Source organism: Hyalella azteca, unplaced genomic scaffold, assembly GCF_000764305.2.
Source record: "Hyalella azteca isolate HAZT.00-mixed unplaced genomic scaffold, Hazt_2.0.2 contig8735, whole genome shotgun sequence".
In the NCBI taxonomy this organism is placed as follows: Eukaryota; Metazoa; Arthropoda; class Malacostraca; order Amphipoda; family Hyalellidae; genus Hyalella; species Hyalella azteca.
In genome coordinates this window covers 162,425-178,614 of record NW_025938820.1, presented here as the reverse complement: position 1 = coordinate 178,614, position 16,190 = coordinate 162,425, and the positions used below count along the sequence as shown (strand labels likewise).

Sequence of the window (16,190 nt, the reverse complement as noted above, 5' to 3'; positions counted from 1 at the left end):
GGTTTCGATAATACCTTTTCAGATGAGTCATGCGTAAGACNAATTGTTCGAAAACAGTCTACTTGGCCTGAATCATCGGCTCGTATTACCAAATGGGATACCCGCACATCGGAGGTGGGGGTAGAGGGGAGGGGTGTGAGGGAACAGCTCACTGAGCTCAGCTGCCTAAACACCTTTTAGGGCGTCTCTTCCCAAGTCTATGCACATACAAGTTGTATTCTATTAATATATTCACTTATTAATATAAGTAAAATTTCGGCGCGTATCTGTAACCTTATTTTTACGTGCCCATAGAATTGCCATGATTACGAAAAAATAATTAATAATCTAGCGATAATTTGTCTTTCGTGTAGAAATTTATACTATTTAAATTAAATATCATAGACACTATTTCGGTTTTGAATATAATGCATTTATATACTAGGGATGAGAATATAAGCAAATAAAAATAATTAAATTAATTATTTACAATAAAAAATTCAATTTATGCTTATATATTTTTAAGGTTTAGCGCAATCATTGTTTTATGTTTATTTGCTTTTTTTAAGATCGCGCGATCGCGCTGTAAATAGCAAAGAATTTGCTGGCAGTAGTCAAAGCTCATTCATTACATGCTGCACTGTTGTGAGCTTGTACTGTGGTCCAGCCCGACATGGCCTGAGCAAGCACGCATTCCTATCCGGCATCGCGTAGGCCAGACGTAAGATAACCAACCCTCACGCGGCTCGGCAGCAAACTCGGGCAACCTCGCTGTGGAGTTCGGGCGGCTTTGAATACAAACCTTAACTGCACTGTTCAACTACTGGGACTTTTTGACTCCTCCAAGCGTAATCTTGGGTACACAGGCATTGTAGTGAACGTCTCGAAAAATGTATTATTTCATTTTGTCATGAATTATAAAATAAGGCATGTTCAGGACAATTATAAATGTACCTAGTTAGCCTGCACATACGTCTGATGACAATATTAAAATAAAATAGAATTTCATAATTCGAAAAAGATAAACAATGTTTGTCAAATAATAATCTAGACTTTCCCCTAAGTGCAACACTGAACCGAAATGCGGATCGTAACCGATTTATTCACTTGGCATTACTTTGTTACCTAGAGCACATTAAACTGGGCTAGGAATCTAATAATAATAAGATTCATTTATTTTTGTATCCTCTTTGCGTTGTGAGGTGTTGCTATTGTAATGACAAATATGTAACTATTGTCTCATATCAAAACAAGATCTGCCATGTGGCAGCTGTGTGAGTAAAACCTTAAGTTGATAAGAAATATTCCTGTGAGATATAAAATGTAATAGTCATGTTGTCAGCTGCTACGACCTATGATATGTATGTGTTCTGTGTACTGATTTATGTAACGTTGGCAGGTATTTGGTCTGAGCTACTCTTCTAGTGACCTCCCTCAAATGTCAAGATCTAAGAAAGAAACTTGAAAAGCATCTCTCCTTGTTTGAAACACCCTCCTGATACCATTAAAGTTTTGTGGATGTCATTCTAGAATCTGTTCATGAACTTTGAGGCTAGAATAGTGAGGTCCCACAGCATCAACTGCAGACATAACCAAGTCTTTGAGAAACGACCATGAATCAACCACATTCATGTCCTTAAGGGGACCTGCTACCCAACATCTTCAATTTTGGCGTTTTTCGGTTTTTGTGCTCATCTGAAAGCTGGAATTCTGCTCTTTCCAATGGTACCACTGCCATTGCTGTACGACAATATTTACGTTAATGACGTCTCTTTAAAGGGAAGCGGGTGGGAGAGTTCTCTAAGTAATTAGATATAAAGTAATTAGCTGCTGAAATCTTTGAATATAGTTTCTACTTGAGTTGTGCTGCAGTTACATGCTTAGTCTCATCTTAAAGCTGACATTCTGAGCTTTCCAACGATACTACTGCCATCTATATACGGCAATATTGACGCAGATGGCCCGCCTTTATTTGGGGGCGGGGGGTGGAGTTCCTTAAATAAATAGACCAGAGAAAATTACAGCGGCCAGACTACATAAATTGGGGTATCTGGCATCTGAGCTCAGTTACCCTCCTAACATTGTACGTGGACGTGCGCTACAAGTTGCTGCTTGCATCCTTGAGTGGACTAAGCTACAGAAGCCTGTAGTTTATTATCCATGCTACATTGAGTGCCTATTTCGAGGCGCGCGAGACTTTGTCGCGCCGTCCTTCTGAAAAGTTCAACTTATGCAACTTATTGTCACGGAAAACCTATCTCCTCCTACAGTTTTCAAGCTACAGCAATGAGAGTTATATCATTCGATTCGTAAAGACCATATCTATCGACCTATCCATCGCTTTTTTTGAATTTGTGCATGGTTCGTCTTATATATGGGGGAGAAGGGGGGGAGGCGGTAAAAAAAGTGAAAAAAATGAGAAAAACGCGCATAAAAAAACTATGGAGAAAATGAAAAAAGTGATGGGTTAGTTGATAGGTATGGTCTTTACGAATCTAATGATATGTGTCTCGATATTGTCGGACGATATTTGTAGGGGGAGATAGATTTTCTATAGTACCCGTTATTTGTCCGTTTTCTATGAATATCACGTTTTCTATCAATTTTTTCGAAAAATTCATAGAAGTAAAATGGTATTATTTTTACATTTTACGTATGTATGTGAAGTTTCATCATGATCGGATAATAACTGTAGGAGTTATAGGCTACCTCGATTTAGGGTAGCAGGTCCCCTTAATAGATCCATGAATCAGCCACATTAATGTCCTTAATACAATCCGGAATATTCGCCGCATTCACCGTTTCACGGAGTTTATCATAGTCGCCTTTCGCAAAGTTCAAACGTTCACGCTTCCGAAGCGTCTTTTCTTCACAACACTTAATATTGAAAAACAATGATTGGTGGTGGCTTTTGCCAACGGATCCCCGTGGCGAAGCTCATCTACCATCGATTCTTCACTAGTAAACACAAGATCTAGAATATTTGGGGTCTGTTTACCCCTAAAATGGGTTGGCTTGGTGATGTTCTGGATTAAAAATGAGTCTCGCACAAACTCCAAGAACAAGGATGCTGGGTGATTCCCATCTCTTGGAGAAGATTCATCTGCCCAGTTTATTTCTGGATGGTTAAAGTTACCAACGATCAACGTATGCGACCTGCTGAATGACATGCTCGGTAAAAGGCTGTTTAGTACTTTATTGTTATCAGAGAGCTGTTAGGTGATCTGTAAATGACCCCTATGAGAAGGCTATCTTTGCCTTTTAGAGTAAGTTCGCACCACACTGATTCTCTAGCTGATTGATGCTCTGCAGATAACTTAACTTGCTGGGCCCCATAAGAGGTTCTAACCCACAGAGCTACACCTCTACTGCTCTGCTCTTCATTTAATTAAGTTATGAAAACAATCAAAACCTGGCAGCTGAAATTCAACAGGTACAATTTTTCCCCAGAATTTTTAGGAAGTGTTTCTGTAATACAAATAATGTCTATACACTCGTTTGCGATCACAGTTAACAGTTAACTTCTTTGTTTAAAACGGAATCCGAGTTCGTGCAAAAACATTTTAAAACTTTTTTGGCACTTTCACTTTGATGTATGCGGTTACTCCCTACATTATTTACAGGCCTTGATCTACGGACATCTTTCCTACTAATTACTTGTCCTCCATCTCCTCTGACTGTCCGTGAGCAGCCGGTGTTGCCTTGGCAGCTTGGAAGTGATTGACCTGATTTTCTGTGCCTTTCCGCCTGATTCTCTCCTTTCCGCCTGATTCCGCCACTTCTTGCGAAAAACCGCCCTTTCTAAGGGGGTGGAATCTTTCTTTACAAAAATTGACTTGTAATCAGCGGATTCTCCAAGCTTTCTCGCTGTTTTCAGCACGCTCCGGACCTGAGCAGAATCCTTTACAGTCACCAGCAGAGGTCTGAAGGTGTTGGCAGCAGCATCCTTAGAGCGTAGCCTCTTGTAAGATATAACATCAATCGATGTGTTGAGTACCTTGCTGCAACAATCTACAACAAATGCCGTGTCATCCATCACTCGGTCCTTCGCATCAGATGCGTTACTCTCAGGAATCCCAAACCAGACCAGGTTGGCCTTCCTACGTTCTCTATCAAGCAATTCACGTGAGCTTTCACTAGCGACTTCAGATAAATCAGCCTGAATATCCTGAAGTTGAGGTCCAGACGTTGGATGGCTTCCAATGGGGAGAAAAGGAAGCAGTGATTTTAACACTAGTTCGCTCTAACACCAAAGGAGAGATTGGCTTCCTGGCAGAAGATCGTCGTCTGAACGTAGCCGTGACCCGAGCGAGGCGGCATCTGAGTGTGGTGTGCGACACACAGAGGTTGCATCAGCACAGCTTCCTCAAGACCTTCGTCGAGTATATTGCTCACCAACGCGAGAGTGGTGCGCGCCGAGCACATGGATGAAAGTGTTGGTCGTGCCTTCATTCTTCATCCCATGAATAAACACACAAAACCTTCATATTCGTTACTCCATCATACTTGATACATATTTTCTACGATCAATTGGAAGAGGGACGGCGAAATCTTATTCCTTTTATTGATCCTGCATCCTGGTGCACCTGCATGCTCAACGCTCCTTTCTCTCAGAGTTTCTTTGTTACTATAGTTTTTGATCTCATTGTCTGCGAGTTCGTTGCCCGCCATTGAAAGAACTGCATGAAATGAAACGCATTAGCGGAGCGGGAAGCACGAGTACCTTCCACCTCCGTTACTCGCTGGACACTGATTCCTGATATCGTGATTCGTGAGTCCGACAAGGGTGTAACTCGCTGCCGGCGCGCGGGTCCGCTTACTCGGTACCGGTGGCGGTTAGGTTAACTTCTATACCAGATTCTGGTATTGTCTGGTATTATATTAATGGTAATAACACCAGATTCTTGTATAATACCAGAAAGCTGTCTGATTCATAGGGTCATGGGAAAAATCCGACAGGTCAGTTTTATATCTAAGATAATTATTATCTTAGAAAACGCAAAGACACGTCTAAAATAATTTGTAAAGATAAATGTAATGGTGAGAGTCTTCACAGGTTAGGTTAAGTTCTGAAAAGTTTTCTTCACCGACCTTTCTTTAAAAATTGTAAACAACTGCCATCTTAACCTAACCTGCAAGGATAGTCAACATATTAATGGTAATTGGTACAAAATTATCCTAACTCTTTTTTGGAAGAATTCTTTGATCACTGCGAATTTTTGCCTGTTTTGCAATATACACGTTACTCCAGATTGAAGGTGAAATTAAAAAAAATCACGAGCTAAACATCACCGTTAGGTTCTGAAGAATACGTATTCCAAGTTTCGTAGAGTTGCGTTCATTAGTTTGAGAGATATTACTTGATGATTGAATTTGGAGATTGGTCGTGAGACCGGCCACGAGGCCGGCCATAAATTCGCCCGAGACGTCCTATATAGGTTTCTATTGCTGAAACAGTAAAAAAAAACATATTGCTGAAACAGCTGAAAAACATATTGGTTCACAAAATGGAGGAGTTCTATTTGAGAAATAAACATTTGTGTTTAACCTTTCTCTTTTAACATTGCAGCGTACTAGATTACAAGAAAGAGGCGTATTTCTGTGGGGGGCGCTAGAAATTCACTAGGTAGCCAAAGGGGGCGCCAGCCTGAAAAAGTTTGGGAACCACTGCTCTGACACCATTATCTTAAAATAGGTTCATCTGACGTGGTAATTAAGTTGAAACCAGTCAGAGCTGTCAGTCTGAGGAGGTAACCAAACTATTGGTTCACTTAGCATAGGAGCTGTTATGATTCACAGTGCTCCGTGCATTCGTTGGTTCTCTTTAACAATAATCGTACATTCTAATCATGTGTTCCACATAATTTTCATTTATACTTCAGCCGATTTAAAAAATTTCACATCTATTTTAAAGCATATTCTAAACAAGTTATTTCGGCTTCCAAAAATTTTTATTGGTTTTCTAGAAATTTTCTAAGGAGCCTTTGAGTTATTACCATTATTATTTGATAAGAGTTTTTCAAACTATTTTTCATAGTTTTCAATTCGTTTCCTACGCAATTACGATATGGTTACAATTTTATTTATATTTTGAATGCATTTTCATTCGCCATTCGCACAACTACATTTATTTCTAAACATTCCCCTCGTTTAACACGCTGATTTCGGGATACAGGCAAGTTTTTTTTTATCTATTTATTTTCTTGTAAATTTTAGCTTAGAGTTAAAATTTGGTAGCTATAACATGCCAGATGTCATCAGTCATGTTCATCACTCAAACTTCTGAATTTTGCGGCCATTTTCTGCCAGATCAAAAATAAACCTATGTCATTGCATGTTAGTGTGACCAACTTCATCGTATTTTGTTCACATCTATCTTCTTCATGCATGCTCGTATGGCGTGGTGAAATGAATTTCTCAAGTGTGGTTAATGCCAACGGTGGCTTTGCTTTAATTAAGCAGTGCACCGATAGTCTGGCTTTAGTTGTTCCAGCCTAATCTGCTTCTTCTATTGCTAAGACAATTGTTCAGGGCTTATAAAAATCTAAATTAAAATTTAATTTTTCTTGCGACGCCCTAGGATTACACCGATAATATTAAAACATAAACAACACAAGGGATAGATTGGATGCACGCTTGAATATATCATATACAGTACGTATACATTTACAGCGCTCGACTTCGACTTCACAAGCTGACTTTTATGATTGATTAAAAGTCAATTGAAAATCGTCAAGTCTGGCTCAAGTTGAAGCTTGTAGATGAAAAAATTATGAATTGATGCAATGAGACTCAAAGCAAATTATCAGCGAGCATTTGAGGCAATAAATAATGCCAATAGATGAATATGGCAGTGCATATCAGGACTAGGGATGCAACCATGATGTAAGACGCCCGCCACGTGATTCAGCCAGGATTGCCAACTGCTCCTCGCTGTGAAGCTATTACATGCATCACAAAAATCATTCAGAGTAACGAAATTCGAGTAGGAGGTATCATACAAGTGAATGAAAGTTAGTTGTTGATTTTATTTACTTGGCATAATGTATATGATTATGAATATTTTTATGTAGTAACACAAGTACAACTAAACCCCAGCTTTATCAAACTGAGCAAATGCAATTCAAAGCTGTGTCCAATTATCTGTAAAGAGCGAATAGTAAAAATATGTTAGATTTTTCATGTGGGTACTCATTCTGGCGTTTCATTCAATTTCACTGAGACTCGTCTATTAATCAGTCACATATTTACGGTGTAAATAAAATTTTGAACAAGATGAATGCAAGGGTTTTTCACAAGAAGCACAAAAGAATTACAAGATTGATATTTACAGCGCTATCAGCAGATATAGTTAAATACTTGTTGAGTATATATCATGGATGATTTTTCACACGAATGATTGACACCGAATAATGGACAGGACTGTCACTAACACTTAAATCCATATTATATAGGTATTTGTTACCGTTATTTCAATAAGATTCATTCGTTAACTAATAGCTTCAATTGGATGTTTTCAGTCGTCCCATCAGTGGTACGCCAGGACTTTCTAGTTTGTGCGCAGTTTCGTTGTTTGATCGATTTTTTTGGAAGTAGTTTTTCAATGAACAAAAATTGTGAGTGGACTTACAAAATATTGTCTGGCAGCGATTTGCAACAGTTCCGACGATCTTCCACGTAAACCCATGTGCCAAATGTATAATTCAAATACTTTGTGCGCTTAATATGCTAATGTATAACTCAACTGAAAACAGAATGAATTGCTGCCAAAGCCAATTCATTCATGACCGCGAGTTCACTACATTTATAGTGTGGACGGACATGAGGAATGAAGAAACATGCATGGTACAGCCATTTATACTGAGGTTTTGTACCGGTCCGACACTTCAGCGAACTCGCGTGCGAACTGGCCTGCGGAGTTTTGTGCGTAATATCCGTTAAATTTGAATGTTAATATTGTATGGTGGTGAATTTAATTAAAAGGAAATAATTAAGGACATTTTTGTTTCCTCAATTGCGGTTAGCAGTAGTTTTAATTGATCAATTAGTGTATATGTGCGGACTGTTGAAATGTGGAAATGAGAAACATGGATGAATGAATTGAATCACGTTTCAAGTAACCGAAATTTTCATAAAAATCTTGGACTTTCACATAATTGAATCATCTTGGATTTAAATGGCAAGAAATTACGTTAATCTCATTTGGCGAATCATTGAGCTTGAAAGATTACGATACAAGTTAAGGTTCGGTGGAACTGTACGCAGTTGGTAGCCATGCGATGCGTTAAACATGCAATAAAGGGTTATTTGCGCATGATATAAAAAAATTCTACCAATAATTTTAATTTAATCATTATATGATAATAAAGTATGAAACACAAGCGTCACATATTGAGCCTACGATTATTTTGTACCATATTCTTGAATTGAACCAAACCTGTCGCAGCCGAAATGGCGCCATTTCTTCCGAACTAAACATGAACGAATCAACGTTAGTTTTCTTTGCCACCTGAGACTTAAGTATTCGTATACGAGAAAAATCAGATTTGACTTTGTTTAATGGATGATTTCTTCTTTATTTGACTGTGAATGACAAACCTTATAAGCCAAGTGATTTGTCCTCAACCATTACAGAGATATGACGTCACACCAGTACATTTACCTACACATATCCATATGTTTGAACAGTAGCTAAACGCACAGTAGCTACAGTTATTTCACCTATAATATATGTTCAAGCAAAATTACGACAATTTTACCAGAAAGACATTTACTGAAACAATGTTTATGTATTTTAAGTTTCATATTATCAGCATCGTGCCTCCCGTTCGAGTCAAAAGAGAAACTTTTCTCTGCCCAATTCAAACAACCATAGACATAAATAAATGATAAAAATTGCTCATAAATAATTGCATTTTGATAAAGTTATATCGTAGTTGATGAATTTTGAATATTATCTCATAAGTTTCGAATATTGTATGTTTTGTTTGATAGATGTTCTTGTTACCATAGCCAGTGTTAAATTTGAGCTTGTCGTGGGAGGTGTGATGCGGCCGCTTCTTTAAAATAGGAGTGGAAAATGGTGAATTATATGGCAAAAACATCACTAATTAGTCATTTTGAGGGTGTGCCACTTGTGTCATTTATTTTAAGCTAGAGAATTTGCAATAATATTGATCTATTCAGAGGTTATGAATATCCAAAGTCATGAAGTGACGAGTTTTGTTCTGTGTCGGAGCATCACGTGGCGTTGCCGGTGTTCCTGTTGTAGAATTTGTCAGGTCTGTGTTCATTTTATGGAAGGGGTAGAGGTGTTTTAATTTGTGTACTGTGTCCTGCGATCGGCTGTGTCCAGTGTTTTGAATACTTTGCCTCAATCATGAGCGCATTAGGATAGATGTCCTGAAAATTAATATTTTATTCATATTACATTCATCAACTGCAATTTATTTTCGCTCCGTGAAGCGTAGGTACGTTCGGTACGTTCCCAGCTGATGCCGAAGATCCGATGGCATCATCGCGTCAGCCGAAACCGAAAGTTTATCACTGCGCCATCGGTCGGATAATAATGATGCCCCATCGTTTCGATTGGTAATGTGACTACATTAAACTGAAATTCTGGTCAACATGGATCGTCTCTGTCTTAAACATGGATCGTCTTAAAATAAATCGAACATGTTAACACCAGAAAATATCGATAAATCCTTACAGTTAATTCAACTTATTTCAAGAACCTTATCAACGTATTAACCCTACAGTGGTCGCGTGGCTTAACATGTGTAATCCAGACCTGCGAAAATCAATCTTAATGAAACCGAACAGAAGAGAAATATGACCAATTTGGTCGGTTTTTGCACGTGACCACTGCAAAGTTGCTAAATGCTTGCCTAGCCTACTTGCTATCTGCTAAAGTGCTAAGCAGTAGGCTAAGCATGACTGCATGAGGTAACGACTTATGACTCTTGACATACGGAAAGCCACAGAGATTGCTGAAAATCAGCCATTTTTCTATGAATTGTAGATTTGTAGGAGTATAACCACTAGCAAGTTCCTAACTTCCTAGTAGTATTAACATTAAATTTCAAACTTTATGCTTAGTATGCTATAAAATGAAAACATTTCCTTTCATTTGAATATTCATTGGCTAGTAAGGTTAGGAGATTCTTACTCATTCTCTTTCACTCTTTGTTATTGTTGACGATTGATTGTAGCTTCATTGCCATTAACAATTTGACAAATTTGTCAGACATAAATGCAATCCTAATAGGAAAATTGGGCAGAAATAATTTGTGAATTATATAATAATTCTCATGTTCATGAACACTTTTATAATTTCCAATGACACCTGCTTAATTTCTGTAAATTAGATAAATGGCACATTCTTTAATATATTTTGAAAGATTGGTGAAACTAATAATTGTTTTTACTTGTGGTTTATTGAATATTTTCCTTTATATTATCCAAATGGGACTTAGACTAGCCTTGGGAGCTTAACAAAAATATTTTTGGCTTGAAGTTTTTGTCAGTGACACGTATTGGATTGCAGATTTCCAATTTTCCTGGCACACACATCTAAAGGGAAAATCTGGCAGAAGCCACTTTTGAATGAGACAGAAACTTGTGTTCATGATAAATTTAATCGATTTTGATTGCTTTTAAAGGGTATTATTGCAGATTAACTACATCCAAAAAAAAGGGTGTTTTTTTTTTTAATTATATGTTTTTTGGGGTGTAGATTACGAATCTGAAATCCATTTTTGGTGGTCGGCATCGGAAAACCGATTTTTTTCCGACCCAAAAATCGCGCTAAAAATGCCTAAAATCTGCGAAATCGGCGAAAAATCGCATCTTGAATGAAACTTACCCGTTGCACTGCAACGGGTAAAGAAGACGAAAATGTTACCCGTTGCACTGCAACGGGTAACATTTTCGTCTTCTTTGTCCATAAATCTGGAGATACATTGCCACATCGAGAGATCACAACCTAACGCCAACTCGCAGGTTGGGTTGGTTCGCCCAGTAAGTTACGTAACCCCCATGTTAGTAAGTCGCGAAAAAAATCGGTTTTCCGATGCCGACCGCCAAAAATGGATTTCAGATTCGTAATCTACACCCCAAAAAACATATAATTAAAAAAAAAAAACACCCTTTTTTTTGGATGTAGTTAATCTGCAATAATACCCTTTTAAAGAATTTAATTATTAAAAATTACACAGAACCGCAATTTCACATCTGAATTATATAGAAAGACTTTGTATTTTGTGTAGATAACACTGAAACATGAACAATGCTGATTTTTAAAAATTATCTGACAGCATGATTAAAAATGAAAATAAACTATTTCAAAGCTGAAAATAAACTTTTAAATTGTATTAACAGCTTTGCCAGCAATTTCTGACAATCTGCCATTTGATGATTGTTTCACCACAATTTTTACGAATTCCTGCCCAATATTCCAGATTGGGATACATGGATATGCTAGCCATAAAATTTTGTGTTAAACCAAAAAATATATATGCTTCTACTTGACTTGGATTTGTAAAAGACCAGAAAAAAAAACAAGTTTACTCCATCTATGCTTAGCTATGAATAGAATTTTTGGAACACATGAGAAGTTATCTATAATTCATATTGGATTTGAAAGCCTGAAGGCAATAGCTGGACCATATCAATATTATGCATAACCTGGAATTCTTGCAGAAATTGCATAAAGTTGCAAGGTGACACGATTGTTTCAATCTCACAAGTGATTTTTGCCAATGACAGGCATAAAATGTGCCATTTCTCTTAACTTTTTCTACAGAAATTAGTTGATAGCCACTGGAACTAGGAATGTGTTAAGTTAATTGCTATTCGTAAGTATGGGTGGCTTCCATTTCCCAGAAGCCACATGTGGGGCTTGGGGATTCCCACTAGGAGATTCTGCAACCCCACCTCCTAGTGCTGCTACAGTGAGAAATTATAAACTTTAGAAATTTTATCATCCCGCTATTGACCATCTCAATCTTAATATACATTGAACCAAGATTCAAAAACTCTTTCTGCTGAAATGGCACAAATCCAAAAACATAATTTTTATGAAATGGCAGACTTTGGTGCAGCCATTTTTATCTTTATTTCCTTACATATCTTTACACATAACTAAAGAGAGAATTGTGGAAATAATATACAGAAAGTCTATCTTGAACCATATATATAATATACATAAATGGGAGATGCATCATTGCTAGTGAATGTCATAACTCATAGACTGCCTGAATTTTGTTGCATGATGTTGTTCCAGTCTTTGTCAATTTTATAGTTTCTCATTCATGCAAGTTTTAGTAAATAAAAGGAGTCAGAGTTACTGAAGTCATGGTTTTGTACTAAGAAGAATATCACCTGACAACTTAAGAGCTGCGTGGTGCAGTGGTGAGAGACTCCGTCTCTCGCACCCAGCTCCCGGGTTCGAGTCCCACTGAGGACAAGTTCTTCCGGGAAGCTCAGCTCATGGCTAACTCAGCCATTCATCCAACTCTGGTTGATAAATGAGTACCTGGCTTGTCCAGGGTGTTGTGTAATGCTAAAATGGTTCTGGCGGGTCAGCGAGCCAGTGATGGTCGTGGAACTACCAGTGGCACCAAGTGCCCGGAAAAACTGACCTATCACCCCCTCCCTTACCTAGTTGCCACTACCAGGATGGGCAATTACAACAACAACACCTGACAACTTCACTGTGTTCTCAAACACTAATGACTCAATGACATGTTTTGAATGAGTGAAATATATTGTGATTCCTATGTGTTTTGCTATATTTTTCAATTTAGAAGTCATCTTGTTGGTCTAAATCTAGACTTTAATGTAACTCTACACTGGGACTTGAGAGTTAGTGGGTATTGCTGAAAAGCAACTGGGCGATGAATTTTGTGACTTTGAAAGATTTGCACTACTTCTGGCAATTGTACTCTAATATCCTGTGCAAATATAAGATTATTGGTTTGTTATCATTTTGTTATTTGGTCAACTATTTTGTTATAGATTATAAATGTGTGGTGATTTATTATGCTAAATTAAAGTTTTCTTTTTGTTCCAGCTTGGTATGTTTAAAGGTGGTTACTAAGATGAACAAAACTCATGAGCAATGAACTTTATTGTACCTAATTTATATTTATAGGAAATGATGAAAATTTATTAAGACTTGTGAATATAATGTTTTGTGCTTGTTTGATCATATTATGTGCCTCATGATGCCAAATGTTCATTGTGTATAGGATGTGTGTAGTTATGTGGTAAATGATGTGGTTTTGTGTTGAAGCAGAGGACTTCAGCGCGAGCAACCACAGCTCCTGCCAAGAGTTCTGTGCTGGCCCTAACACATCGTTTTGGTGCCAGCCTCTGGTGCCTCAGTCCTGGGCAACTAATTTGTGTCCCCTTGAGATACCTGCTGCTAGGGACATCTTGGCACAAGACCTTTGGGTCAGGCCACCTGTAGGCCCTGCAAGACGCACTCTGCAGCGCCTGCGTGCCACTCCTGCAGCAGGATATAGACGAGCTTGGCGTCTTGTGGCCGGCAGGGCAACCTTCATCTCCAGTGAGTAGTAGGACATCTGTGCTGTTGGGCCCCACTGCTGAGGGCCCCAACAGCTGAAGGTGTTTGATGCTCTGGAGCGAGCATCATATCGTGTACTGTGGTGGTTAGTAACATGGTGCTTATCTGTACAATGTACGGCTGCCATCGCTGGCAGTATTGTATGTGATGGCTCCTGCTCTTACTCAAGACTCCCATCCAGAGTTGCTACTACCTTACCTCACCACTCCACCTTACACGCCATCACCACCATCGTCCCTGGTGGCCACTACCTCTTCTATCATAACTACCACTACATCATCCACTTCTCCGCTCCGATCAAGTTGCACGAACATGGAAGTTCCCCCTTTTGGGGGCCACGAACATCAACACAATTCTGCTGCTCCTTCTTCTCACACCAACACTCGTGATCCACACTCTGATCTCATCAACCTGAAAACTGTGCGTGAGGACTTGAAGATAAATTTTGAGGATCCCTCACGAACAGACCCTCGTTTGGTGACGGCAGAGCCCACGCCGCCCCACAGCACGGACTCGTCCGCTCCCCTCTCTCCTCTACCCTCAGAGAAGAGTCAGGCGCCTCTGTCACCTTTGCTCGGAGAAAAGCTTCGAGGGGTCGTCTCTCCTTTGGCGACAGACGCGACTCCAGCAGCGACGACATCTAACCACTACAACGCCACGAAGAGACTTCTGCGTGACTTCACGGAGGAAGAGGAGACGTCTTTCGGTTACAAGTTCCCTGTAGGTGAAGGCATTGCATCTCCGTCTTGTGCCAGCCAGTCTCCTCATTTGGGTCTTCTTTCGCCGAGCTCTCCGGACAAAGCAGGACCTCCTGAGGTGCCGCCATCTACTGCCGACCCCCAGAGCTTCTCTCCCGAGTTAGCGAGTCCAGAAGCACCCACGTTTTCAATTGTGGCGCCGAATACGTGCGCAGCCGTCACAGTAGCCGCTGCCACGGCAGTAGGAGCTGGTGTCGCTTCGGACACGCCAGTCGTAGCGACTGCAGGCTCGGCCCTGGTTGACTCCAACGTATCGTTTTCAGCGAACTCATCGCTGACCAAAATCGTGTTTCCGGCACCGACGTGCAGCGTTGGTGTATCCTTCTCTTTGGCTGAAAGTACTCAGACGCCATCAATGGGCTGCCGCGTTCCCCTTGTTGACACAAAGGTCGGGGTGCGGTGCTCTGCTCCTCAGCCCAATGATACGCCTCCCCCGGCCCAAGCAAGTCTCATTTCACCTGCAAAAATGGCTCCAACTCCTGGATTATTTGACGACGGACTCATCACCACACTGCCTGACGACTGCTACAGGACCATTCACCATCTGGTCTCGAGCAATCCTCAGCTCCTGGAGGAGCTGAATTGCCCTCCAAACAGCATTAGCTCCACAACCAGCAATACCTCGAGTATTATTGCGCCTGCTGGTGCTGCCATCAGCAGCAACAGCATTTCAAATGTGGTTGGTTCTTCCGTCTCGAGTTTGAACGACTCCAGTCAACTGCTGACCTCAAATTCTGTGTTATCTGAAGGCTCGGTGTTGCCGCTGTCCTCTGATCGGTGTAACCAGAGCCCTTTTATTGCCTTTTCCGGACAGGGAGTTTCAGGACCCTTGTCTGTACCTACCGTCACGCCGGTGACTTTACCAATGAGTCCGGAGTTGGAAGCATCAACGGTTCTATCCTCGTTGTCAGTGCGGCAACTAAGACTGCAAAAACGTCAAGCTCAGTTACTGAGAAGAGTGAGACGTTTGACAGGTCGTGGCTTAGCCTCGAGTGTGAGCACGCAATTGAATCAGCTCATTGCTCACGGCCGGCCGCTCTTGATGCCCCCCCACTCAACGAATCCTGTAGTGGCGGCATGTAGCGATGACGATGATACTGAAGTTAGCGCCAAGGCAGTCACTTCACCTCATGTTGATGCCGGGATCTCTGGTCCACTACCCCCACCGCGCTACGATGCAGCAGCGTTCAAAACCATGTCAACTGCCAACCTCATCTCGTATGTGCGTGAAATGGAAACCCGGTCTTTAGAGACCATCAAATCCTTATCCGTTAGTGATACTGCAACTAGTCAACTGCCTTCCCCCGGCGCCGTGAAAGCTGAGCCAGACGTGAAGAATGTGTGTTTATCTGAAAATTTGCGATACGAACTGCAAACTGTCTCCGGAGAGGTGAAGGTTGCGGCCAGGCTACACGTTGAACATGACTCTGACGCGACTGAGTCGTCTTCGGGCGGCGAATCTTGCGATGAACTCGACCAGGAATACGATTCTGATGTTCACACCGACACCAAGCCAATGTGAGTATTTTAATTTAATTTTTAATTTCAACAGTTCATTGGTAGTTTTATCATTTTGTGATAGTTTGTGTGTTATTACTATATTATCGTTCATAGCAAATGTATGTATTGACGCAAATTTATTCAAGAGGATTTTACGTACAGTCGAGTTCAATATATTAATCTGAGAAGGTTGTCGTATGATCCTGATTTATTCGGATTCGTGTTAGCTGTGGTGATATGTGTTGTATGATCTCTAGTTGTGCGCACACTTGGTTATAGATGATGTAGCGTGAGGAGAGGTGATGATGCTCTTATCTTGAGTTCTTATGTTTATCAGATATTCTCCCCCCCCCACCACCCGTCGC

The 16,190-nt window shown here is 40.2% G+C and overlaps 1 protein-coding gene across 2 annotated transcripts in view; it reads left to right on the top strand.

Moving 5' to 3' along the window:
* Positions 1-13,051: 13,051 nt before the first annotated feature.
* LOC108678302 overlaps positions 13,052-16,190 on the top strand; it is a 47,985-nt gene continuing 44,846 nt past the window's right edge. For both annotated transcript variants that reach the window (XM_018166680.2, XM_018166678.2), the window contains exon 1: positions 13,052-15,843. In XM_018166680.2, the coding sequence (XP_018022169.1) occupies positions 13,715-15,843 (2,129 nt within the window). In that variant the 5' untranslated portion in view covers positions 13,052-13,714. The remainder of the gene's footprint in view (positions 15,844-16,190) is intronic.